This window comes from Marmota flaviventris, chromosome 9 (genome assembly GCF_047511675.1).
Source record: "Marmota flaviventris isolate mMarFla1 chromosome 9, mMarFla1.hap1, whole genome shotgun sequence".
Classification (NCBI taxonomy): domain Eukaryota; kingdom Metazoa; phylum Chordata; class Mammalia; order Rodentia; family Sciuridae; genus Marmota; species Marmota flaviventris.
Genome location: NC_092506.1, coordinates 107,964,634 through 107,990,443, shown reverse-complemented (window position 1 = coordinate 107,990,443; position 25,810 = coordinate 107,964,634). Strand labels below are relative to the sequence as shown.

The 25,810-nt window shown below is 35.8% G+C and overlaps 3 protein-coding genes across 3 annotated transcripts; 1 reads left to right on the top strand and 2 right to left on the bottom strand.

Moving 5' to 3' along the window:
- Positions 1-2,948: 2,948 nt before the first annotated feature.
- Positions 2,949-3,881, bottom strand: LOC139707002 (olfactory receptor 10D3-like). The gene has a single exon (XM_071616995.1). It carries the CDS (start codon positions 3,879-3,881, stop codon positions 2,949-2,951), a length of 933 nt encoding a protein of 310 aa, XP_071473096.1.
- Positions 3,882-11,306: 7,425 nt separating this feature from the next.
- LOC114082585 (olfactory receptor 10D3-like) lies at positions 11,307-12,239 on the bottom strand. The gene has a single exon (XM_027923747.2). The coding sequence runs from the start codon at positions 12,237-12,239 to the stop codon at positions 11,307-11,309; it is 933 nt and encodes a 310-aa protein (XP_027779548.2).
- An 11,772-nt stretch (positions 12,240-24,011) lies between these two features.
- LOC139707134 (olfactory receptor 10G7) lies at positions 24,012-24,947 on the top strand. Its single transcript, XM_071617185.1, has one exon. It carries the CDS (start codon positions 24,012-24,014, stop codon positions 24,945-24,947), a length of 936 nt encoding a protein of 311 aa, XP_071473286.1.
- The last annotated feature ends 863 nt before the right edge of the window (positions 24,948-25,810 follow it).

The following is a 25,810-nucleotide window of genomic DNA, read 5'->3' as shown; positions in this document are numbered from 1 at the left end:
CCTGTCTGTAGAGAATCCTCCTTTCCTAGAAAGCAAAAACATTCAGCAATGGGTCATTGTGATATACTAAGCTGTTCAAAGTATTTTAACAACATTTCCATCGGGCTTTATTTCTGAAGGTGCCATTTCATTCATTTCCAGTGCTCAAGTTAGCCAAGTTTGACATTACAGGAGCTGAAATGGAATAATCTTTGTGATATTTCTCATTTCCAGGCAGACACTTCGGATTACTTTTTTGATCAGTTTTCTAGGATTCTTCCTTCCTTGTCCTTGGCACTTTAAACACAGGTTTTTACAGTCCCTTCTTCTACCTTTATTGAAATACTCTATCTCCATCACATAGCGACTATTTGTTCCAGGTCAGTCATCTCCACTATGTCTTATACTTCACAAATGCAGAGATCATAATGATCTTATTCAATATTATATTCTCTTTGGCTAGTATCGTGCTTTATAGATAGTAAACTAACAATGAATATTTTATGTTGCTCTAAAGGCTGCCCTTTTGACTTGTGTTCTAGGCTAGTCATTGATTAAATGGTTCAATAAAATTGTTTATGAATTATATAACAATCCAAAATGATGATGTGAGAATTGTCACAATTTCTTTATTCTTTACTGCCAAAATGATTAATTTCAGCAATACAAATTACTAACTGATAAAAAAAAATCATTGTGGAATGGGATGTTCAGAGAAGATATTATTGAGATGGTAGAGGATGAACAAAAATATAACATAAAAGGCATGATTTTCACAAAGGAAGAGTGGATTAGAGTGTACCTTTTCAAATCAAGAAAGTCATGCAGAACATGCATTAGAATAAGAAATATCCAAAAGGAGAAAGTACAGTTCCATTAAGGAGCACGTTTAAATAAGGCAGAACTACATCTGTGGTGCTTGAAAATGGGTCTATGGATTTGGGGGCACTCCCTTAAAAGACTGGAGCCTAATTTCTCCCTCTACCAAATGCGGACTATATGTAGTCAATCCCTTCTAACAAAGAAAAATAAAAGCAAGGGTGCTGGTACATATCTTTGGAGACAAGATCATAACAGTCTCTAGAGGCTCCTGCTGAGACCCTCCCTTAGCTCACTCACTGTGAGGGAAGCAGCCCCATTGTGTGAGGATACAGAGAGGTCCCCACAGTGGGGAGGAACTGAGGCCTCTTACTAATATCCGGGTACAAAACAGCTGCCTTTCAAGGAGATCCTGTGTTAGATGACTACTTCCATGGATGACAGAGTGACTGCAAAACCAAGAGAAATCCCCTGTTAAGGCCACCCAACAAGGCTACTCCTGTACTATTGACCATCAGATACAGTAAAAGAAAATATATTATTTTTTTCTGAGCTACCATATATTAGAGGAATTCATTGCATTATAATAGAAATCTAATACAACACCCAATGTAAATGATGCAGAGGATCCAAGAACTTTCAAATAAGGTATATAACATTGACCTTGAAAGATAATGTGGTGACATTAGCAACTGTGGTAGTAAATCAAGTGATTGCATATACAAGTTTGATTTATTTCACAGACAGATAGGCAGTACTCCCCTACATACCTTTCCCCTTTAGTCTTTATTTGGACTATTAGAGAGACATTCTACCCAGATCCCATCTGATACCACTTGGATAGTTTTAAGTTAAATTATGAATCAATGACTCAATGAATGAATGAATATTACCACGGAGTGAAAAAGTAGGAGGTATTATTTTCCAGTAATTGTCTATTTCTGTGAATGTTACTCAGACTGCTTCCCTACTTTCCCCTAGAACATTACTACTATTGATATGCAATGCTAAACCAATTTGTGCCTTCACATGCACCTTCCTTTTCTCACATATGAAAATGAGGACAATAATAATAGGTAATAACACAAATGTGGTTCAGTCTGCATTACTTAACATATACAAAATATTCAGAACTGTAAGTCACATATAGGCAGCTGTCATTCTATAGAATTCTTGATTTTTTTCAATTCTTCTTATAAAGCAGTATACTACAGGAAAGGGTAGGGGTTAGATAAAGGTTCAGACAGCCTATTTTCACAGTTTTCATACATAAAAGAAACATGCTACCTGTTAGGATTCAGTGAATTAACTTAGACAATACATGCAAAGTGCATTGACCATTATCACATACATAACAAACAGAACTAAACTTTTAGCACGTTTTCTAGGTGTTTGAGTGGATGACTCCAAAAAGATGGGTTTATATCTTGAAAAGAATTTGATTAAATATAAAAATATAAGTGTTGAAATATTCCAAAAATAAATATATTATAAATAATATTAATATTCATTTTAATTAATTTTATTGATTAAATTATTTCAATTAATTTCATTAATTAAATTAATTTATTTATTTTAATTAATTGTAGATATATTCAATGTTTAGGAAAGAAAAAGTACCTCAGTGGATAGAAATTACTGGCTCAAAAAGTCTACAAATTTACAAACTTCATTCTCACATTCATAATTCATTCTCGCATTCTAAACCACAGTTCAATGATCACCTTTTCAATTGAGATTTCTCCAGAGCTGAAGATAAAAAGCTATAAATTAAATTATTTTGTAAAAGAAAGCATAGTAAAAGCCCAAAGAAGTTACAATATGAATATCAACTATAATTACCAAACTGCACAATACTACTCTTAAATTTCGCTCTTAAATGTCAACTCCAATTTTTAGCTTTACTATACAAAATATATAAACTAGAAAATATACTTTTATGGCAAGTAGAAAAAGGGGAAATGCTGGTTTAATCTCAAAATACTTTGTAAAAGTTGTATAAACAACTTCTCCTAAATGACTACTAAGACTCCCAAGAAAAAGGACAGCGTGACTTTGCCCAACTCACGGTTTGGTAACAAGCCAGATACAAAAGGAGTGGCTCTTTGAAGTTTTTCAAAAAAATTTCAAAAAAGAACTATTTGCAGACCTCACAGCAGAGAAGGGTGAGCCATTTGAGTTACCATCTTCCTCAGGGCCACTTTCACATCCTTGTTTCTCAAAGAATAAATCAAAGGATTGAGGGAAGGAGTGATGACATTGTTTAACACCTGAACAACAGAATCTAGCCAGAGGATGGAAGCAGGTCTGAGATAGACAAGAATCACAGGTCCATAGACCAAGAGGATGGAGGTCAGGTGGGCACTGCAGGTGGAGAAGGCTCTGCGCCTGCCTTCAGAGGAACGGATTTTCAATATAGAGAGAACAATGCGGGTGTAAGAAAGGAGGATAAGAAGAAAACACACCAGGGCAACCACACCTATGTTGGTGAAACTCACCATCTGTGCTAGAGAAGTGTCTGCACAGGCCAGGGACAGCACCACTGGAATGTCACAGAAAAAGCTGTCCACCTCATTGGGCCCACAGTAGGGCAACTTAAAGATGAGAAACGTGAGGATGCTCCCATGCACACAGCCCCCCAGCCATGTGCACACTGTCAGGCTGGTGCACATCCTCTGGTTCATGATGACAGTGTAGCGCATGGGGTGACAAATGGCCACAAAGCGGTCATAGGCCATCACTGTGTACAGGAAACACTCAGTGCCACCCAGAGTGTGGTAGAAGAAGACCTGGGAGGCACAGCCCTGGTAAGAGATGGTGCGGCTTCGCCCCGCCAGGGAGACCATCATCTTGGGGGAGTTCACAGAAGGGAAGAAGATGTCAAACACTGACAGGTTTCCCAGGAAGAAGTACATGGGGGTGTGCAGGCTGGATGAAGCCAGAATGGTGACAAAGATGAGCAGGTTCCCCAGCAAAGCAAAGAGATAGAAGGCCAGAAACAGGACAAAGATCATGTTCTCCAGCCCTTCAGTGTGAGGAAGTCCCAACAGGATGAACTCCTTCACAGAGGTGTAGTTGTTCATGCTTGGGCACCAGGGAGGCCTGGAAGCAAAGCAATAATCATGACCTAAGACCTGGAGGATCTGAGAACACCTTCCCACAGAGCGATTTCTCCCTCAGGCAGTGGCTGCCAGCAAGAAGGCTGAGGAGGAAGAGAGAACACCACCAATAAATCTTGACTTGTATTTAAAGTATGTGTCAAATTTGACCACAGCTTTTTCACATGTTAAATGAAAAAATAATATTAATCTTCATAATCAGCAATTATATTATAGTAATCAAGTCTTATCACCAGTTTAATTTAGGTTCTTCCAATCTGCTTTGTCATCAAACACACATTTCAGAGTCACCTACCTTCCCCCCAAAAGAGGGAGCCTTTTAGTATCAAATTGTTGTAAACAGGTCAACTACCCAAATAGAAAAATCTGAACCTAAACAGAAATTATATACACCTTGCTACTCATGTTTACTCTCAACAGTACTCTTGATTGTCTTCATCATTTGTATTCAAGAGAAGCACATACAGATCACATTTATATTCTGTTCACACATATACTGAAAGAGGATCGAATCTGGAGGAAGGTATTGCATATGTCATATAAATAACCACAGCACCACAGTAGACATTCTAGGTCCTCATGAGATTTTTCTCTGTAATACAAACAATTGCAAATTTTAATACTCTTAGTACTATTTAGCTTTGTTAATTAATATCTATACCAGATACTCCTAAGAAACAAGTTGAATGTTATTCTCAAGTTACAATTTCTTCATTTTTTTAGATTCCATTTTATTCAAATCATCAATATGTTGCCACAAAATAAAACTAATTTTCCTCTGCTATGACAATACTTGTTCACCAAAAATAAAAAGATAAATATGAGCATATTATTTTACAGACTACAACTCTGTACCTTTCTGGCATCATTTCATTTTGATAAGGGTAAAGTTTTATGTCACAAATAAAATTCTCAGTAAATCCAATGAATGGCAAGGATGAAGATGTGGAGGAAGCTGGAGCTCCTCAGACCACTGCTGTGCTCAGTCTAACAGCCAGGTCCTGTGCCGGCTGGTCCTGATCTACCTGCTGGAATAGACTGAGATCCTATCAAAGATAACAACTAGATGTGAAAAGACTCTTTTCCAGCCCAAATGCTATTCAAAATTCAACTGTGGGACTTAGAAAGCTATTCAATTTCATACACTTTGTTTTCTATATTTCTGATAAAATTAAGAATGAATAAAATAAAGAGCCATTCTTTGGAAAGCCCACTTTAGAGTTACAGAAAATTGATGCCTCACCCTAATCTGATTACCCCCCCTGCATCAGGGGACTTGAGCAAATTAGCCTCCCTGAGCCTCATTTGTTCAAAAGAAAAAAATGATTATTTTCTGCCTCAGAGAATATTTGTGAGAATTGAAATAAGGAAGATGTAATGCTTCACTTAGTCATTTGCACTAAGTAGTAAATGTATAATAAACGTACTTTAATAATTAAGCTTTGTGCACGTAGGACTGAGGTAAAAGTGATAATGTAATAGTAAATGCATTGCTGGTGCCATTAAGATATAATTACAAATCGATTTTGAAGGGTCCTTAGAGTTTTTAAAAATATTTTATTCATTTATTTATTTTTTAAACTAACACCTAAAAACAGTATATTCTTATTAGATTCTAATGTTTTCCAAAGCAGAGAAAGACACATAGGGCAAGAAAATGTTATTTTCTTGAGATTCAAAACATTGTGCTATGTAAATAAATTGGCAGAATCAAAAGAACATTTTGTGACCTAAAATGTGTAAATATTTCCTTTAATCCAAACCCCTATGTTTCTGGCTCAGTAACTCATACTGCTAAGTGGTACAGGTGTCTGGTCCAAACCTGACTCAGACAAAGTGCAAGTATCACAAATTATCTTAGATACACTCAAATTCTCCCCACATGTCCTGTGCAGTCAGTATTTAACACCACACCTCCATGCACAGCTGTCTTCAAGGATGGATCTCACAACGGTCCAAGGAAAAAATTACTAAGAACAGGCTTCACCTCATCGTGCAGAGAGTCATTTAGAAATTGAATTTCTACCACAGAAGATTAAAAGTAGAACTCACAGGATCATTTTTCAGAGAAATAGAAGACATAATCGTTCTCCTGCAAAAAGAGTTAACTATATGTCTTCTTCAACTCTAAGTATTAAAATTTATATGATTAGATTTCATAAATTTTTCAAGTTTTCCCATCACCACACTCACTGAGTTTTGCATTCTATCACCTAGTCCTTAATAAGACAATGGAAATTTGCCCAACTATTAAAGGAAGTTCTCATGTAAATGAGATGTGTAGTAGAGCGGCAATAATTTCTAATTTTACTGAAAGTTAGGATTTCTGAGCAAAGAAACTATTTCCTTCCATGTCACCTACTTCCCCCTACAAGCCATTCTGTGCACACACGTGCACGTGCACAAATACAGGCAGACATACCCCTTCCCCTCCGTGGCTTCCTCGGTGTTGGCTCACTACTAGATCACTGAACTCTGTGACAAGTAAGACTCTCTTCAGGCCCAGGAGTCTCTTCCTTGCATGAGTTGAGCAGGTGAAGAGACCAGGACACACAGCAACTCAGGAGGATGAAGGAGAGCAGAGAGCAGTGTAAGAATAAGATGAGTAGAAGCAGGCAGAGCTTCATACCTACCAGCTGATGGAAAGCACTTATGATGTGGGTAGAGAAAGTTTGTCCTAAACCTATAGCAAGAAGAATGAGTTCCTAAAGCCTGAACTCTATTTTGCATATTGCATGGTATAGAGCCAAGGTTTTGTACTTTATCCTCTTGAAAGCAGAGCATACATTTTATACTCACCTGGTATTAGTCTGGCCCTTAAATTCTGAATTCATAATGACTTTGAACTCAAAAATATTAATAGACTTGGATTCTTTTGAAACAATATCCCCAGTGGCCCAATCCCCAGACTCAAGAATCATTAATGAGCAAAGGGAATAATCATAAGCTTTTGTTTCTTCCTTGTCCCATTCTCTTCCTCAATATTTTATAATCTGACATGTTGATTATTGAAGTATTAGAGATGTCTGTCTGTAACCTTCTAGTTTTGTGAAATGTTATCTGTCACCCTATAGTGCAATAGGACATCAGAACTTCTTGAGCCTATCTATGATTTAGGACTTTTAAACTTCCCCTAGTAAAAATGGTTGGTATTAACAAGAGTAAAAGTAATAAATGCTGACAGGATTTGGAGTAAAGGGAAACTTTTCATACTATTGGCAGGAGTGTGAGTTAGTTCAATCACTGTGAAAAATAGCATGAATTTTTTTCCAAAATAATTGAAAATAGAATTACCATAGGATTGAGAAATACTGCCACTTGGAATATATTCAAAGAAATGAAGTTAGTGAGTCAAAGAGATATCTGCCATTGCAGCATTATTCCCGGTAGACAAGAAACAGAAACAATCTAAATGTCCATTAACTGATGAAAGCATAAAGAAAATGTCTTACATGATTTATCCACACAAAAAAATGGAATGAAGATCTATCATTTGCAACAACATGATTGGAACAGGAGATCACTATGTTACTGAAATAAGCCAGACACAGGAAGACAAGTACCATATGATCTCACTCCTATTTGGGACCTAAAATAGTCGATCTCATGGAAGTTGAAAGTAGAATGATGGTTACCAGAGGACAGGAAGAGTAGACAGGAGGTAAAATGCTAATCAGTGGGTACTAAGTTACAGTTATACAGGAATAAGAAGTTCTGTTGTACTTTTGTCCTATTGGGTGATTGATTTTAGATTACAATTCTATGCTGTCCATTTCATAAAGCTAGAAGAAAAAATTTGAAAGTTTTCACCATAAAGAAATGATAAATGAGAAGATAGGTATGTTTAACCTGATTAAACTTTATACAAAATATACTGAACATTTTCTGGTACCCGTTAATATGTACAATTCATTATGCTTTTATGCAGAAGTTTAAAAACAAGTTGAAAAAAGTTAAAAATAAAATTTAGTCAGAGTGCAAAAGGGTATATGAAGAGGTCTGTGAGCAAACTATTTTTACTGGCTGCCCCCAAAACAAGCATAGACCTATTAAAAATGTTGTGGCTAACCCCGCTTTCAAAATAATGCAAAAGCAAAAAAGTGGCCTTTTAATGAGGTTTAAGTAAAATTAAAGATATTCTTACAAGTGCTTCATTTTTAAAATTTATTTTAGTTAGTTATACATGAGAGTAGAATGTATTTTTACACCTTGGTATATCATACATAGATGGGCTATGCTTTTTCATTTTTCTGATTGTACATGTTGTAGAATCCCGTTTGTCATGCCAGAAGGAATACGTATTCCCTCTCCATGGTTTTGAATTAACAACTGCTGCATAACAAGAATCTTTCTTCCTCTAAAATCTTATGCAGGGTGTTCAAGGCTCTTTTATTTTATCTCTGCATCCTCATTAGATGTGACTTTTCTTTAAAATAAAAATATAGGGTTTAGAAAGCTCCAATAATTGCCAAAGTTTACTCCAATAGTTAATCGTAGAACTTGGACTTGAATTTCAGTCTGTCTACACTTACAAGTACTCGATTCTAACTAAATGGAATATATATTTTGAGTCCCAATTTTGAAAAAAGAAAAACATCTTGAGTCATATGTTTATATTCATTTTCCTGTTCTTTAACTTTGTTTTCAAAAGGCAGAGAGTCGCCAGGCATGATGGCACATGCGTATAGTCTCAGGGATTCAAGAAGCTAAGGCAAAAGGAGGATTGCAAGTTTGAGGCCACCCTCAGAGACTTAGTGAGGCCCTAAGCAACCTTGTGAGACTCTGTCTCAAAATAAAAAGGACTGGAGATGTTGCTCAGTGGTTAGGCACCCCTGTGTTTGAAGCCCAATACCCCCCCCCCAAAAAAAAAAGGAAAAAATGGGTTATTAGAACAGCTTTAATTTTTTTTTTTGACCAGCAACGATGGTTTTGAACAACTTTATTGAAATATAAATCACACGTTGTAAAATGGTGTTTCCATCCCTACTTTTCCAAGGATTCTTCATATTGCTTTCCATATTCATAGAATCTGCCTCTTAGAGAGTAGAATGAAATGATTAGAGTGAAAGAAGTAGGGGGAGGGAAGAGTGGATGGTAAAGAGAGGTGTTATGTTATATGCATGTACAAATATGCCACAATGAAACCCACTGTTCTGCATAATTAATATGTAGCAATAAGTATATATTTTTAAATCTACCTTTTGGAACTATGTGATTTAATCAATAAAAGGAAAGTACTTGAACACTGTCATATACTTGTTAATAGTTTTCAATGTTCACTCTTATTCTAAGTGTTTGGATAAATCTAAATCAATGGGTCTCTGCCTTGAAATGAATTTGATTCAATTTAGAAATACAGCTGTTGGGCTGGGGTTGTGGCTCAGCAGTAGAGCACTTGCCTAGCATGTGTGAGGCCCTGGGTTTGATCCTCAGCACCACATAAAAATAAATAAATAAATAAAGGTATTGTGTACAACTACAACTAAAAAATAAATATTAAAAAATACCTTGCATTTAAAAAAAGAAATATAGCTGTTGAATTAATCCAAAAATAAGCAATAAGTTTTTTAGTGTTTAATTTCAATTAATCGCACACATATAAGATTTTTTTGAGAAATAGAGTACCTACAAATATAGAGATCTCTTTGTGAAAGTCTTTCCTCTACAAATTTATAAAATCCATTTTTCCAGTTTATAAAATAGAATGATGGACCAGCTTTCTTTTCTTAGTTTTTCTTCACATTTTTATTGGTTCATTATAGTTGTACAAATAATAATGAGGTTTGTTGTTACATATTTGTACATACACACAATACAATTGGCCAATGTCTCTTGCCAGCAATTCCCCCCCCCTTTTCTTCTCCCCACTCCCTGGTACCTTACCTCTATTCTACTGATTTCCCTTTTTCTGAATATGATCATCCTCTAGCCTTTCTTTCCTTTTTCTTCTCTAGCTTCCACATATGAGAGAAAACATATGACACTTAACTCTCTGAATTTGGTTTATTTCAGTTAACATAATAGTCTTTAAGTTTCATCCATTATTCTGCAAATTACACACTTTCATTTTTCTTTATGGCTGAATAAAACTTCATTGTGTATATATAACATATTTTCTTTATTTATTCATCTGTTGATGGATACCTAGGCTGATTCCATAGTTTGGCTTTTGTGCATTGTGCTGCTGTAAACATGGGTATGCACGTATCACTATAGTATGCTGATTTCAGGTCTTTGGGATAAATACCAAGGAGTGGTTTATCTGGGCCATATGGTGGTTCCATAACTAGTCTTTTGAAGAACATGCATACTGATTGATCAGATTTTTTTTTCTGAGAAATGATGAACCAGATCCAACATCAGACTTATCTCATAGGCAAAAGTAATAATAATAATGCTCCAAATTAAATTATATTGTAGCCAGAAGATATGACTAAAGCCAAAAAGGTTGCAAATTGAGTGTTGTCAGGGGAGAAAAGTTAAACAGCTTAGAGCATGTAAAATAGAGTCAAGGGAACTTGTTAAATCAACTCCCAGATGTATCCATGGCTGAACTTTTGAACAGAGCTGTCTGTGCGAACCACCTGGGTTCATGCTGACCTGGTGAGCAGGGTAAACTGTAACTCCTGAAATGAAATACATGTCCTGACACTGTGTGAAACATTCCCCTTGCTTCTTGAGACTCCCAATGCCCCATATTCAATGATGCTCAATTTGGTATCTTTCTATTTAAATCATAAGAGCCCCCCAAAAACAAAACTCTTGTTTTTCTTGACAAGGTGGTTTTTATTACAAACTGATATTTACCAAACTGTGCAATCATACTTTTAAATTCATTCCTATAGACTCTAAAATATACCTTTATTGAAAGGCCAGAGTGAAAATGATTTCATGCATGCATGAGGATGTTGGGATGAACCCAATGACTATATATAACTATAAAGCTCTAATAAAAAAATCACGAAGAAATAAAAAAAGAAAGGCCAGAGTGATGCTATAGTAAAATAAAATAAGGAACAGATTTTGAAAGGAAAGAAGAAAGGAAGAAGAGGGCAATGCTAGAATAAGACAGTCCATGATCCATAAAATTATTATAGCCATAATATAAATGGTCTGAAAAGAGTTCCAACGAGCACAGACCTGGTGGAACAGAAAATATATGTTGTTTTGGCAAATTAAAAAAGGAGAAAATCCTGAGTTAATCAGAAAATTTTCTTTGAAAGGGGAAATCTATATCTCTGCCACCAATTCTCTACTGTATGGTATTTTTGATTCCTAATAAATGAGGAATACCTTTCCTCAGCTCACTATTTTTGGCAATGATTCTGATATAAGGGAACTGAACCAGAAGAAAATCCCCAAAGAATTTCAGAGAACTATTCTGTTACCTTATAACACAGAAGGGTGGATCACATGAAATAACACTTTCCTCAGGGCCATTTTCACATCCTTGTTTCTCAAAGAATAAATCAAAGGATTGAGGGAAGGGGTGACAATACTGTTTAACACCTGAACAACAGAATCTAGCCAGGGGCTGGAAGCAGGTCTGAGATAGACAAGAAACACAGGTCCATAGAACAAGAGGATGGAGGTCAGGTGGGCACTGCAGGTGGAGAAGGCTCTGCGCCTGCCTTCAGAGGAACGGATTCTCAATATAGAGAGAACAATGCGGGTGTAAGAAAGGAGGATAAGAAGAAAACACACCAGGGCAACCACACCTATGTTGGTGAAACTCACCATCTGTGCTAGAGAAGTGTCTGCACAGGCCAGGGACAGCACCACTGGAATGTCACAGAAAAAGCTGTCCACCTCATTGGGCCCACAGTAGGGCAACTTAAAGATGAGAAACGTGAGGATGCTCCCATGCACACAGCCCCCCAGCCATGTGCACACTGTCAGGCTGGTGCACATCCTCTGGTTCATGATGACAGTGTAGCGCATGGGGTGACAAATGGCCACAAAGCGGTCATAGGCCATCACTGTGTACAGGAAACACTCAGTGCCACCCAGAGTGTGGTAGAAGAAGACCTGGGAGGCACAGCCCTGGTAAGAGATGGTGCGGCTTCGCCCCGCCAGGGAGACCATCATCTTGGGGGAGTTCACAGAAGGGAAGAAGATGTCAAACACTGACAGGTTTCCCAGGAAGAAGTACATGGGGGTGTGCAGGCTGGATAAAGCCAGAATGGTGACAAAGATGAGCAGGTTCCCCAGCAAGGCAAAGAGATAGAAGGCCAGAAACAGGACAAAGATCATATTCTCCAGCCCTTCAGTGTGAGGAAGTCCCAACAGGATGAACTCCTTCACAGAGGTGTAGTTGTTCATGCTTGGGCACCAGGGAGGCCTGGAAGCAAAGCAATAATCATGACCTAAGACATGGAAGATCTGAGAACACCTTCCCACAGAGGGATTTCTCCCGCAGGCAGTGGCTGCCACCAAGGCTGAGGAGGGAAAGAGATCAGTAATTAATCTGGACTTAAATTAAGTAATGTGTTAAATTTGTCTTGGAGTGATTTTTTTTTCCAAGTTAAGTGAGATAAGAGAATGATTTATACTTGGCAAATGACTTACAGTGATCTAATAAAGACTTATTGTCAATTGAATTTACATTGTCTGGTTCATAATCAAATACATTTGCATATTTCAAAGAGGATCCTTATCCTCTACCATCTTCAAGAAAAGTTTATTACAGGTACAATATCATTTTAGTATCAGCCAAGTCATAGCTTGTTTGTAAATAGACCAACTACCTAAATATATACACAGAAAAAAAAATAAATAGAAATTGCATATAATTATTTGCTTATTTTTACTTCAATAATACTCTACTTTCTCTTTCATTTATATTCAACTGATAAGAATATGATCTATATCCAAAACCTACTCACACATACAAAACTAGGTAGAGCCTAGAAGGTGCAGCATAGGTGATATAAATAACTACAGCATCCCACCGGAAATTCTGTTCTCGGCTCACTTTTATTTCTGTACTACAGAACTCAGGAATGCAAATTTCAATAGTATTAATAATATTTATCTTCATTAACTAATATCAGAACTAAATAAACCTAAGATACAATCTGAATTACCTTTTCTGAAACCCAAATTTCTCATTCTCTTTTTTACATCTCATTTGCATCTTAACTCCCATGTATCACTACAAGATATGCCTAATTTTCCTTTACTGTGAGCAAGGTTTGTGAACACAAAATAATCTTATAAATCTATTCATATTGCTTCTCTGTTACCCTGTCCTGCATTACTTTAATTTTGGCAAGGATAAAGTCTTATACTGTTAATAATATCTCAATATAATCTCACACAAATTATTTTCTATATAGATGAATAAAATAATGAAAATCTCACTCTGGAGTTATATAAAATGATTTCTAACCTGACCTGATTTTACCATTTACTACTTTACTTCTATGCCTTGAGCAAATTACTTAACCTCTCTGATCCTTATCCACTCAAAAGAAAAATACAATATTTCCTGTCTCATAGTGTCTTTGTGAGGCATCAATAAAACAATGAATACTTTGCATAGCATTTGGCACTTAGTTGCAAACACTTAATAAAACTGCAACCAAGTAATCCTTGTGCATAAGACTGAGAAAAGTGTGATAATGTAGTAATAACAAAATCATTACAGTTGTATATAATTAGAAATGGACTCTGAAGGATTTATAGGATTTTAAAAAGAAGAAAATGTTGTTCTTCAGAATCTAAAAATGTGTTTTATAAATAAATTGACAGAATTAAATGAAGATATTGTAGTTTAGACATGTGTGTACTCTCCCTTTAATCAGATCCTCTCTATTTCCAAGCTCAGCAACCAGATTCGCTCTGATAAATGGCACAGGTATCTGGTTCAAACCTGCACCAGGCAAACTGTAAATATCCCAAATTGCCTTGATACACTCAAAATTCTCCTTGCATGTCCTCTACAGGGAGTATTTCATACCACACCTCCGTACACACCTGTCCTCAAGAAAGAATCTCACATCAGCCAAGAGAAAAATATCTAAACACACTCTTCACCTCATCATGAAAAGAGTAATTTGGAAAAACTCAATTTCTGCCACAGAAGATTTTAAGTAAAATGTACAGGATCACCTCTCAGGGAAACCAATGGAGTCATCCTTCTGCAGAGAGGGCAAACTTGATTTGTCTCTAATATTAAACCCTAGCATTTTATATTTTGAAAAAAATTTTGAATTCTTTACCATCACTACACTCATTGATTTTTGCATTATCCTTTTGTCATTATGAAATGAAAATATATACCGTCTGTTAAAGAAAGTTGTCATAATGATAAAATGAATAGATGTCGAGTGAGAATGATTATTAATGTTTATCTTAACTGCAAAATAGGATTCCTGAACACATAACCTATGTCCTTCCATGTCACCCACCTTCCCCTACCAACCATTCTTCACACACACACACACACACACACACACACACACACACACACTTCCTGCTCCATGGCTTCTGCTGTGCTGACTCGCTACTGGTTCTCTGAACTCCACAACAGGTAAGAGTCTCCTCAGGCCCACGAGTCTCCTCCTTGCCTGGGTTGAGCAGGTGAAATGACAGGCACTGAGTGCACCTCAGGAGGATGGAGGAGACCAACAAGAGCAGTGTAAACAGAAAAAAACGAATAGAAGCAGGTGGAGCTTCAGACACCTACCAGCTGATGGAAAACAGTGTGATGTGGGTAGAGAGGGTTTTTCCTAGTTTCTAGGCCAGAAAAATGTGTTCCTAAAGGCTGAACTCTATTTTGCTTAAGATGCCATGGTGTAGAGCCAAGATTTTGTGCTTTATCCTCTTGAATCCAAGATGTACATTCCGCGCTCAGCCCTAGTATTAATTTGGTTCTTAAATTCGGAATTTATAACGACTTTGAGTCATAATGGACCTGGACTCTTCCGAAACAATATCCCCAATGGCTCAGTCCTCCAAAGCAGGAAACACGAAGGAGCAAAGGGAGTAATTAGAGACTTTCATCTCTGGTTTCACTTATTTCCTTATCTCTGGTTCACTCTCTACCTCATTATTTTATAATTTGATGTATTAATTAAGGAAGTAGCTTGAAAATGTATAATATCTTTGATTAACAGTCAAAAAAGGAACAGAAACACCATATTTCTTCTACCTCTAGAAATACCATAACATTTATGATTACTATAGTTTTGAAGATTTTTGTCTAATAACTTTGCTATCAGCAATACTTATCAGGATAGATTTTACTGGTAGTATTTATTACCACATTTTGAAATAACACAGTTTTTTCCCCAAAAAAATTGACAACCAACCATTTTAATATGCATTTTTGGTTACTCCTCAGGTTAAATATAATTACAAATTTCTATTTATTATTTTTCCTTATAACAACTAAAACCACGTGGTACTGATTGTAAGGTAAGACAAATAGACAAATGGAAGAGAATAGAGAGCACTAAAACACAGCTGTTGGATATATGAAAAACTGATTTAAGTCAAAGGTGGAATGAACAGCCATAGAAATTTTTTTTTCAATTAATTTCAATGGACAGCTGTATCAACAAGGAAAAAAAATAGAACTAATTTCTTACCAAATATCATACATAGGATTAAAGTCAATTTGTAGGGTATTATAAATTTGAATCTCTAAGAAAAACAATTTTGCATTTTTATTAGAGTTTTATAGTTCTAGATGATAGCTGTGTTCCTCTTGAAAAAATCATACATACATAAAATTCAATTTCAGTTCATGATCTCCCCTTTTTCTCTTCCTTTATCCCTCTTCTTTTCCATTCTCCTTCCTCTACTTTGCTTGACTTCCTTTCACTCATCTATTTATTTATACTTGATTGGTTCATTTTACTTATACATAAAGGTAAAATTCCCTGTGGTATATCTACATATGCACATAACATATTTTTTTTAGAATTCATTCCACATTGCCTACCTAACCTTTCCCATCTCTCTACTCTGCCTCTTGATCTCCTTCTTCTACTGATCTTCCCTATATCTTGATGACATCCTGTCCTTCCCTCCTCCTTTCCTTTATTTTACCCTAGTTTCCACATAAAAGAAAAAAAATTCAATTTTTGAGTTTCTGAGTCTGGCTTATTTCACTTAGCACAATGTTCTCCATTCCTGTCCATTTACAATTAAATGCCATGATTTCATTCTTCTTTATGACTGAGTAGTATGTCAAGTATGTATATACCACATTTTCTTGATCCATTTATGATGGGCATTTGTGTTGACCCTATGAATTAGCTATTGTGAATTATGTTGCTATAAACATTGTGGTAGTTGTATTGCTATGATATGTTGATTTTCATTCATTTAGGAAAATATCAAGGAGCAGGATAGCTGTGTCATATGATGGCTCCATATCTAGTCTTATGAGGAATCTCCATACTGCTTTCAGAGTAGTTATACTAGTCTGCAGTCCCACAAACAATATACAAGTTTTCCATTTTCCCCTTGCCAGAATTTATTAATATTTGTATTCTTGACCATTATCATTCTGACTAAAGTAAGATGAAATTTTAAAGCAGCTTTGATTTACATTTCCCTGATTTCAATAAATGTTAAACATTTTTTATATAGTCATTGGCCATTTGTATTTTTTCTTTGGGGAAGTTTCTGTTTAGTTCTTTTACTCATTTATTTATTGGATTAGTTGTTATTTTGGTGTTAATTTTTTCAAGTTTTTTAAAGCACTTTGACTATTAATCCCTTGTCAGCAGAGTAGCTGGCGAAGATTTTCTCCCATTCTAGAGTCTCTTTAGCTGTGCCCTTAGTTGTTTCCTTTGCTGAACAGAAGCTTTTAAATTTGATGGCATCCCACTTATTGATTGTTGGTTTTCTTTATTACAATTTGAGGGACTTTTAAGGATATTGGTGGTCACACCAAGATGATGGAATGCTGACCCTGTTTTCTTAGAGCAATTGCAATGTTTCTGGTCTAATTCCTAAGTCTTTGATCCATTCTGATTTGATTTTTGTGCAGGGTGAGAGACAAGTATCTAGTTTCATTCTTCTACAAATAGCTGTGCCGTTTCCCCAGTACCATTCACTAAAGACTGTCTTTTCTCCAAAAAATATTTTTGGCCCTTTTGTCAAGTATCAGAGGGTTTTAGGTATGTGGGTATGTATCTGTCTTCTATTCAGTGACCCTGGTCTTCAGGTCTATTTTGATGCCAATACTATACTGTTTTTGATACTACAGCCCTAGCATGATTTCAGATCAGGTATTGTTTTGCCCCTGCATCACTTTTCATGTTCAGTATTGTTTTGGCTATTCTGGGTCTCTTTTGCTTCCAAATGAATTGAAGGATTGCTTTTTCTAACTCTGTAAAGAATAATATTGGAGCTGGGCATGATGACACACTACTATAATCCCAGCAAGGAGACTGAGGGAGAAAGATCACAAGTTCAAGCCACCTTCAGCAAATTAGTGAAGCTGTAATCAACTTAGCAAGACCCTGTCTCTAAATAAATAAATAAATAAATAGGGCTGAGGATGTGGTTCAGTGGTTAAACACCCCTGGGTCAATCCCCAGTACCAAAAAAAAAAAAAGAAAAGAAGAATGGTACTGATAATTGATATTTTTGATGGGAAATGCATTAAATCTGTATAGAATTTTTGGTAGTATAGTCATTTTGAGAATATTAATTCTACCTATCAAAGAACATGGGAGGTCTTTCCATCTTCTAAGGTCTTCTTCAATTTCTTTCTTCAGAATTATATTATTTTCATTATGGAGCTCTTTTTACCTCCTTGGTCATATTAACTCCCAAATGGTTTTGTTGGTGGTGGTAGTGGTGGTGGTTTTTGTTTGTTTGTTTTTTTAGGTTATTGTGAATGAGATAGTTTTCCTGATTTCTTCCTCAACTGAACCACTGTGGGAGTATAGGAAAGCCATTAATTTATGGATGTTGATCTTGTTATATGCTACTTTGCTGAACTTATTTTAAGTTCTAGAAGTCTTTTGATGGTGTTATTAGAGTTTTGGGGATCTTCTACATATAGATTCATGTCATCTGCAAACAGAGATCGTTTGATGACTTCTTTTCCTATTTGTATTCCCTTGATTCTTTTCTCCCACCTAATCATTCTGGTTAATGTTTTCAGGACTATATGTAATATGGTACAATGAACTGCCTTGTCTTATTCTTGACTGCAAAGGAAATGTTTTTTTCTCTTTTCAGTATGATTTTGGCTTTTGCTTTGTCATAAATAACATATATGATGTTGAGGTAAATGTCTTCCATCCCTAGCTTCTCCAGTATTTTTTAACATGAATATGTGTTGGATTTTATCAAAGGCCTTTTCTGTATCTGTTGAGATAATCATGTGATTCTTGCCCTTAATTCCATTTAAATGTTGAATTATATTTATTGATTTGCATATGTTGAATCAACCTTGCTTCCCTTGAATGAAACCCAATGAATCATTGTGTATTATCTTCTTGATGTGTTTTTGAATGTAGTCTGACAATATTTTATTAAGAATTTTTGCCCCTATGTTCATCAGGGATATTAGTCTATAGTTTTCCTTCTTATATGGATCTTTGTCTAGTTTTGGTATCTGGGTTACATTGACTTCATAGAATGCATTTGAAAATGTTCCTTCCAATTTCATGGAATTATTTGAGAAAGATTGCTGTTAGTTCTTCTGTAAAGATCCAGTAGAACTCTGTTTCTTTTTTTTTTTTTTCTTTTGGAAGGATTTTAATTACTGTTTTAATTTTATTACTTGATATTGGTTTCTTTAGATTTTCTATTTCTTCCTGGTTCAAATTGTTATAGTTAAAGCTGTGTCCCCAGGGTTTCATAAACTGACTTACAGACCACTCACATATAATCGAATCAAGCCTTTATTGAAGCACACCAGTGGCGGCTGACCAGAACATAAAGCTGTTCCCCTGATCAGCCCCGAACAATTGCAAGGGCACTCCTTATAAGCCTGAAAATTGCAAAAGGGATGTTCGGGGGGTCTAGCCAATGCAAGCAAGCCAGGTTACAGAAGCGGGACAGTGCAGTCAAGCCGAGGGAAGCCTAACCAATCACAGTTAGCCCAATCACCCCAGTTACAGAAACAGAGCCCCGTTACCCTACTTACAGAAACAATGCCCCATTAAGTAGTTCCAGTTCTTAAAGGTTTCTATAGCAAAAGGAAAAGAACATCTTGCCCCAGTCATGACTCTTCTACTTGGCATAGTTGTTTTACAGGATGAAATCATAAAACAAAATGGAGTCACATTTGCTCCTACTATCACAAAATCAAGAAATTTTTCAGTGTCTTCTAGATTTTTCAGCTCATCGGAGTATAAACTTTCAAAATACTTTCTGATGATCCTCTGGATTTCAGAGGGTTTGTGGTGATATCTCCTTTTTCATCTCTAATTTTATTTATTTGGTCTTTTCTCTCTACTTATTGGTTAATTTGGCTAAAGGTTCTTCAATCTTATTTATCTCTTCAAAGAACCACATCTTCACTTGAGTATTGTTTCTGAATTCTCAATTTCACTGCTTTCAGCTCTAATCTTGATTATTTTCTATCTTCCACTGATGTTGGAATTTTTTTTTTCTCTTCTTTTTCTAAGGAGGTGGAGCATAAGTTTATTTATTTGGGATTTCTCTGTTCTTTTTTTAATGTAAGCACCCAGTGCTATAAATTTTCCTGTTAGAGTTGCTTTCATACTGTCCACCACGCTGGGCAACCTTCTGGGAACTTTTTAGTCAGCTGCTGGTGACTTTAACATAGTGCTCTCACTACTGAACAGATCTTCCAAAGAAATTATAGAACTAAATAATACAATCAATAATTTAGACATAACAGACATATATAGAATATTTCATCCATCAACAAATAAATACACATTCTTCTTGGTGGCACACAGATTCTTCTCTGAAATAGACCACAAACTAACTCTTAGTAAATACAAAAAAATGGAGATAATATCCTGCATTCTTTCAGATCATAATGGAGTGAAATTAGAAATCAATTAATAAATAAGAAATAGAAGCGACTCTAACACCTGGAGACCAAATAATATACTATTGAATGACAAATGGATAGCAGAAGAAATCAAGGACGAAATAAAAAAATCATACTTAGAGACAAATGAGAATACCTAGAAAACATATCAAAATCTCTGCGACACTATGCAGGCAGTACTAAGAGGAAAGTTCATTGCACTGAGCTCATTTATCACAAGAATAAAAAGTCAACAAATTAAATGACCTAACATTACATCTCAAAGCTCTAGAAAAATAACAAATCAATACCAAAAGCAGTAGAAGATGGGAAATAATTGAAATCAATGAAATTAAAACAAAAGAAACAATTCAAAAAATTGACAGAACAAAACATTGATTCTTTGAAAAAATAAATAAAAATCTTGTGTCATATGCTTGAAATTTGCTGAGAGAAGATCGTTAGTATTCTCATCACAAATTAATGGTAACAATGTGAGTTGATGGCTGTGTTAATTAACTTGATTGTATCAATCATTTCACAATGTGTACATGTATCAAAATTATCATGTTGTACACTTCAAATGTATGTAACTTTGTCAGTTAAAACTCAATAAAACTAGAAAAAAAAAAGAGAAAGTTTTGGTTTGTCCATCACATAGAATCTCACTGGGTTTTAGCAATGCAGAGCCAAAAGTGATTCATTTCTTACATATATTTTTATTGGTATATTATAATTATACATAATAGTGGGATTCATTATTGTCATATTTGTACACACACATAATATGATAAATCTCATTCCCCAGCACATTTTCCTCCTCTCCTCATTCTCCTAACCTGCTTACTCTACTCTATTAATATCCTTTATATTATTATTATTATGATTTTATCATTATTATTATTTTATTAGTGCATTATAATTATATACAAGAAGGATTCATTGTGGTGTATTCATACATGGACACAGCATAGTTTGGTAGATTTTATTCTTCAGTACTTTCCCAAGCCCTCTCCTCCTCCCTCCCTCCTAATTCCCTTCCTATATTCTATTATTCTCCTTTCCATTTGTGTGGGAATGAAAATCATTTCTTTCTTATTCTTGAAGAAGTTAAAACTTAATAGTCACTACTGACTTCTTGATAAAAAAAGCCACAAGTTATTCAACACTCATAAGAGATCCAGTTAATCTTTGAACAACAAATATTTGGGCAGCAATAGTATTTTCTTCCACAGCAATAAGAGAAGAAATTAATGGGTATTTAATTTGTAAAATACAAAATTAACATTTCATAAAGGTAACACATAATTTCATACCTTATAATCCAAGACAGTAAAATGGAAGTTAATAGCATTCATAAATGTATTTAATAGAAGATAGATATTTAAATTAACCAAAATTAATAACATTTATTCATAAAGAGATTTTAAAACATCAACAAGAGCTAAATCTCAAATAATTATTAAAATAGCATTTAAAGGAAGTATGTTGATATTACATGGATTAAATGTGTTTTAATTTAAATGGAAACTCAATGTCAGAAAATAGGATGTTGTGATACGTTAATTTGAAACTGGCAGAAATATTAATTCAGAGGAACTCATTTCTTCAAAATCCGTTCTGTAATGAGCTTTATTCTCCATATACATGTGAAAGCATATATGTTAGTATAAAAGGCACACAAAACTGCAATTTTCCTTTTCTAAAACTGACAGTTCTTTGTGCTTCTGACACATCAGATCAGTTTTTCTTGTTTTCACAAACCCTTTTACAATAGCAAAAACACACATTACTTCAGAAGAAGATATGAAGAGATACATACCTTCTCTCTTTTTAGTCAGAATAATTAGTCAGTATAAAGCAAGATTTTAAAAAAACTTACAAAGAAAATGTAAGCATGCTCTAAGGTGAGTGGATTGAAGGTATTAAGACTGGAGTCATAGAGAAAAGGAAAGCTCTGACCAGACAAGATGACAACATCACTTCTTAACCTGGAATTTGCAGAGTGCAAGCCTGCCAAGCTCCACAGGGAGGAAGTTTAATTAGTAAGATGTTTATCTAAGAAGGAACAGTGCTCTGATTATCCCTGGAGCACAGCAGATCCACAGCAGATCTTTTTATGATGGCCTATAATCCCCAGAAAGATAAAGATGCATCAAAGAGACTATGAACCTCACCAGAGAATTGTCCCTTTGGGAAACACAGTGGTATTTTCTACTCTTGAAATCAAAGGAGACATCAGGAAAAAAAGTTAATCATTCCCTGCAGAAGAAGTCTTCAACCTAGAGTGTCATGCTTATTTATTTTGGAAATTAATTTTTGGCTACATAGAATGACTTAAGTAACAATGCCCCATCAAAGCGAAACCAACTTTAATAGGCACACTTTGATAAAATTCTGAGTATTTATCATAATGTAGAAACACTATCTCCATCAATGAGGAATCTAGGGCCAAGGCAGTACCTCCTGAGATATCAAACATATTTTAAGCTCTATTAACTCTAAAAAAGAGTTTGTTTCTGTAATGTTTTCTTCTGTTTTCAACTATGCAAGGAAAAAACAATACTGCTCATCAAAGACTAAGAATTCTTTAAGCTTTGGATTCTGCCTTTTGATACAAAGCTTAGTCATAAAATTGGTAAGTAGCAAAAAAATGCAAAAATCTCAGTATTTTTCATTGCTGAGCATTTTAGGGGTGATTACAATGTATTTGTGCTCACAGTTTTGATTTGCTTCATTCTTCTGTAGCTTTGGGTTAGATTGCCTTAGTCATGAGCTAGTTAACATCTGCATGTCTTATAAAGGACTCAAAATGCTTTAAAACCATAAATGAATGAAATGCTTTCTCCATAAACCTTGATATTATTACGAAGCATCCAACTCAATTCCAGCGAGTTTTGCAATAGAAAAGTGAGTTTCTTTCAGAGAACCCAAAATGAAAATTGTTACAGATATGAATCTATATGACAGAAGCATCTTGAAATTTAGTGAAGCAGTGTTCCTTCAACCAGATTTTCTTATATTTCTTCACAGTTTTTTCTTACTTTTCTCCTTAAAAAAATAATTCTAAGGACTTCCAGTCTTCTCACTTAAGGAAAAAAATATTGAGTCTGAGATCTGGAGTAATAGAAATCTTAGAAACAGTAAGAGTAATTTCAGACTGTATACTTAATCTCTACTTTAGAGGCACAATTTTTGTTTCAAAAAAAGTATATTATTTAATTCAGTCCTGAAAACTCCAACACCAGAGACACAGTTTAGTATCACTTTACTACTTAATTAGATCTAATTTTTCTTGCATATGTCAAAATAACTTATATGATGATTTGATCATGCATTAGCAGAAGTGTGGGCAATTATTTGATATACTAAAGGGAGAAGTAATAAAAAATACAAATGGAAAAAAATAAAAATAGGAATGGTTAAAAGGTAAGAGGAGTTGAGAAAAGAAATGATACTCTATCATTGCATTAGTTTAGTTTCACATTTTTCATATGACCAGGGTGACATGGTCTAGATGGGACAAAGGAATGGAAGGAGGTTACTAGAAATGCTGGGCCACTGCTGTTACCCTGCCTCCTCATTCCAACTGCTGCTGAGCAGATGTAGAAAAACGGTTTTCCCTCGCTATCCAGGATGTACATTACTTTCTAGATTGTACTAAAATAGAAATTCTCTGATGATCAGAGAACTGAATGTTTGAAGGTGTGTATGTGCATATGAGTGTGTGTATATGCATATGCAATTGTGTGTGTGTCTCCCTATGTGTTAGAAAAAGGGAGACAGAAATATTTGAATATATCAGATAGAAATTACCCTGAATATATCTTTTCAAATTCTATAGAAAATAAAAATATTTGCTCAACTTTTTGAAATTTAATTGATTTCATATGAATTCACACCTTTTTTTCCATATATGGCTGAGTTTGGTATTGAAATATGGATGAATCCATTTCTCCTGAGAACCTGCCTTCAAAGTGAAGAGGCTGCATAAAATATAGATGACAATTGAACCACAGAGAAAGGAGCTCCCATATTTCACACAAAATATGCTCTCCATGAATACTAGGTTTGCCTTCCGATGTACAAGGTCACAGTCCTACATATGAAAAGAAATGTTAAATGTGAGCCTTGTGACAACGTTCTTCCTCACAGGCCTTCCCCATGCTCCAGCACTGGACACCATGCTCTTTGGCATCTTCCTGGTCATTTACATTCTCACTGTGCTGGGGAACCTCCTCATCCTGCTGGTGATCAGGGTGGATTCCCACCTCCACACCCCCATGTACTACTTCCTCACCAACCTGTCCTTCATTGACATGTGGTTCTCCACTGTCACAGTGCCCAAAATGCTGATGACCCTGGCCACCCCGGGTGGTGGGGCCATCTCCTTCCATAGCTGTGTGGCCCAGCTCTATTCCTTCCACTTCCTGGGGAGCACCGAGTGTTTCCTCTACACTGTCATGTCCTATGATCGCTACCTGGCCATCAGTTACCCACTCAGGTACTCCAGCATGATGAGTGGGAGAGTGTGTGCCCTCCTGGCTGCGGGCACCTGGCTCAGTGGCTCCTTGCACTCTGCGGTCCAGACCACCCTGACATTCCGCTTGCCCTACTGTGGGCCCAACCAGGTCCAGCATTACTTCTGTGATGCTCCACCCATCCTCAAGCTGGCCTGTGCGGACACCTCGGCCAATGAGATGGTCATCTTTGTGAACATTGGGGTGGTGGCCTCGGGCTGCTTTCTGCTGATAGTGCTGTCCTATGTGTCCATTGTCTGCTCCATCCTGAGGATCCGCACCTCAGAGGGCAGACACAGAGCCTTTCAGACCTGCGCCTCCCACTGCATCGTGGTCCTTTGTTTTTTCGGCCCTGGTCTTTTCATCTACCTGAGACCTGGCTCCAAAGATGCTTTGGACGGAATTGTGGCTGTCTTCTACACTGTGCTGACACCTCTTCTCAACCCTGTTGTGTACACCCTGAGGAACAAGGAGGTGAAGAAAGCTCTGTCAAAGCTGAAAAATGGATCAGTGTTTATTCATAATAAATAATAAAGTAAGGCCCAAATGCATGAACATAACACTTGGAAGAAGAATTTCTGATATCTAATCTTAATTTTTAAGGAATACTAATAAATTTTCTATTTTTTCTTGTGTAATGTATGTGAGTCCCAGTTAAAACACCCATCAAATGATGACAATCTAAGAAGGATAAATTTTCCATGAAGTAAATCATTAAATCATTACTTAATTTTCCATAAAGTAAATCATTAGAAAGGGAGTTTATTTTTACCATGTAATTATTTTGCAGAATTGCTATGTAGTATAATATTATTATATTTCATTTTATCTCATTTAAGTAAATGCTTTAAAGTCTTTCTATTCATATTTTAAACTTCCTATATTGAAAAAAATCATTCTTAATATTTATAATTCACCATATACAATAGTGTACATATGATGTAATTTTTGCTTTAGAAAATACTAGACAAGAGGTGCAGTGGCACACACCTGTAATCCCAGCAGCTCTCAGGAGGCTGAGTCTGGAGGATCAGGAGTTCAAAGCCAGACTCAGCAACAGCAAGGCACTAAGCAACTCAGTGAGACCCTGTGTCTAAATAAAATACAAAATAGGATTGGGGATTTTGTTCAGTAGTTGAGTGCCCCTGAGTTCAATCCCTGGTACTTCCCAAAAAAGAAAATACCAGACAAGTGGAGCATAGAGGCACATACGTGTAATCCTTGCAGCTCGGCAGGGTGGGGCAGGAGAATTGCAAGTTTAAAGCCAGCCTCAGCAACTTAGTGAGACACTAAGCAACTCAGCAAAACCCTGTCTCTAAATAAAATATACATTTAAAAAAAAAGCTGAGGATGTAGGTCAGTGGTTGAGTGTCCCTGGGTTCAATTCCTGGTAC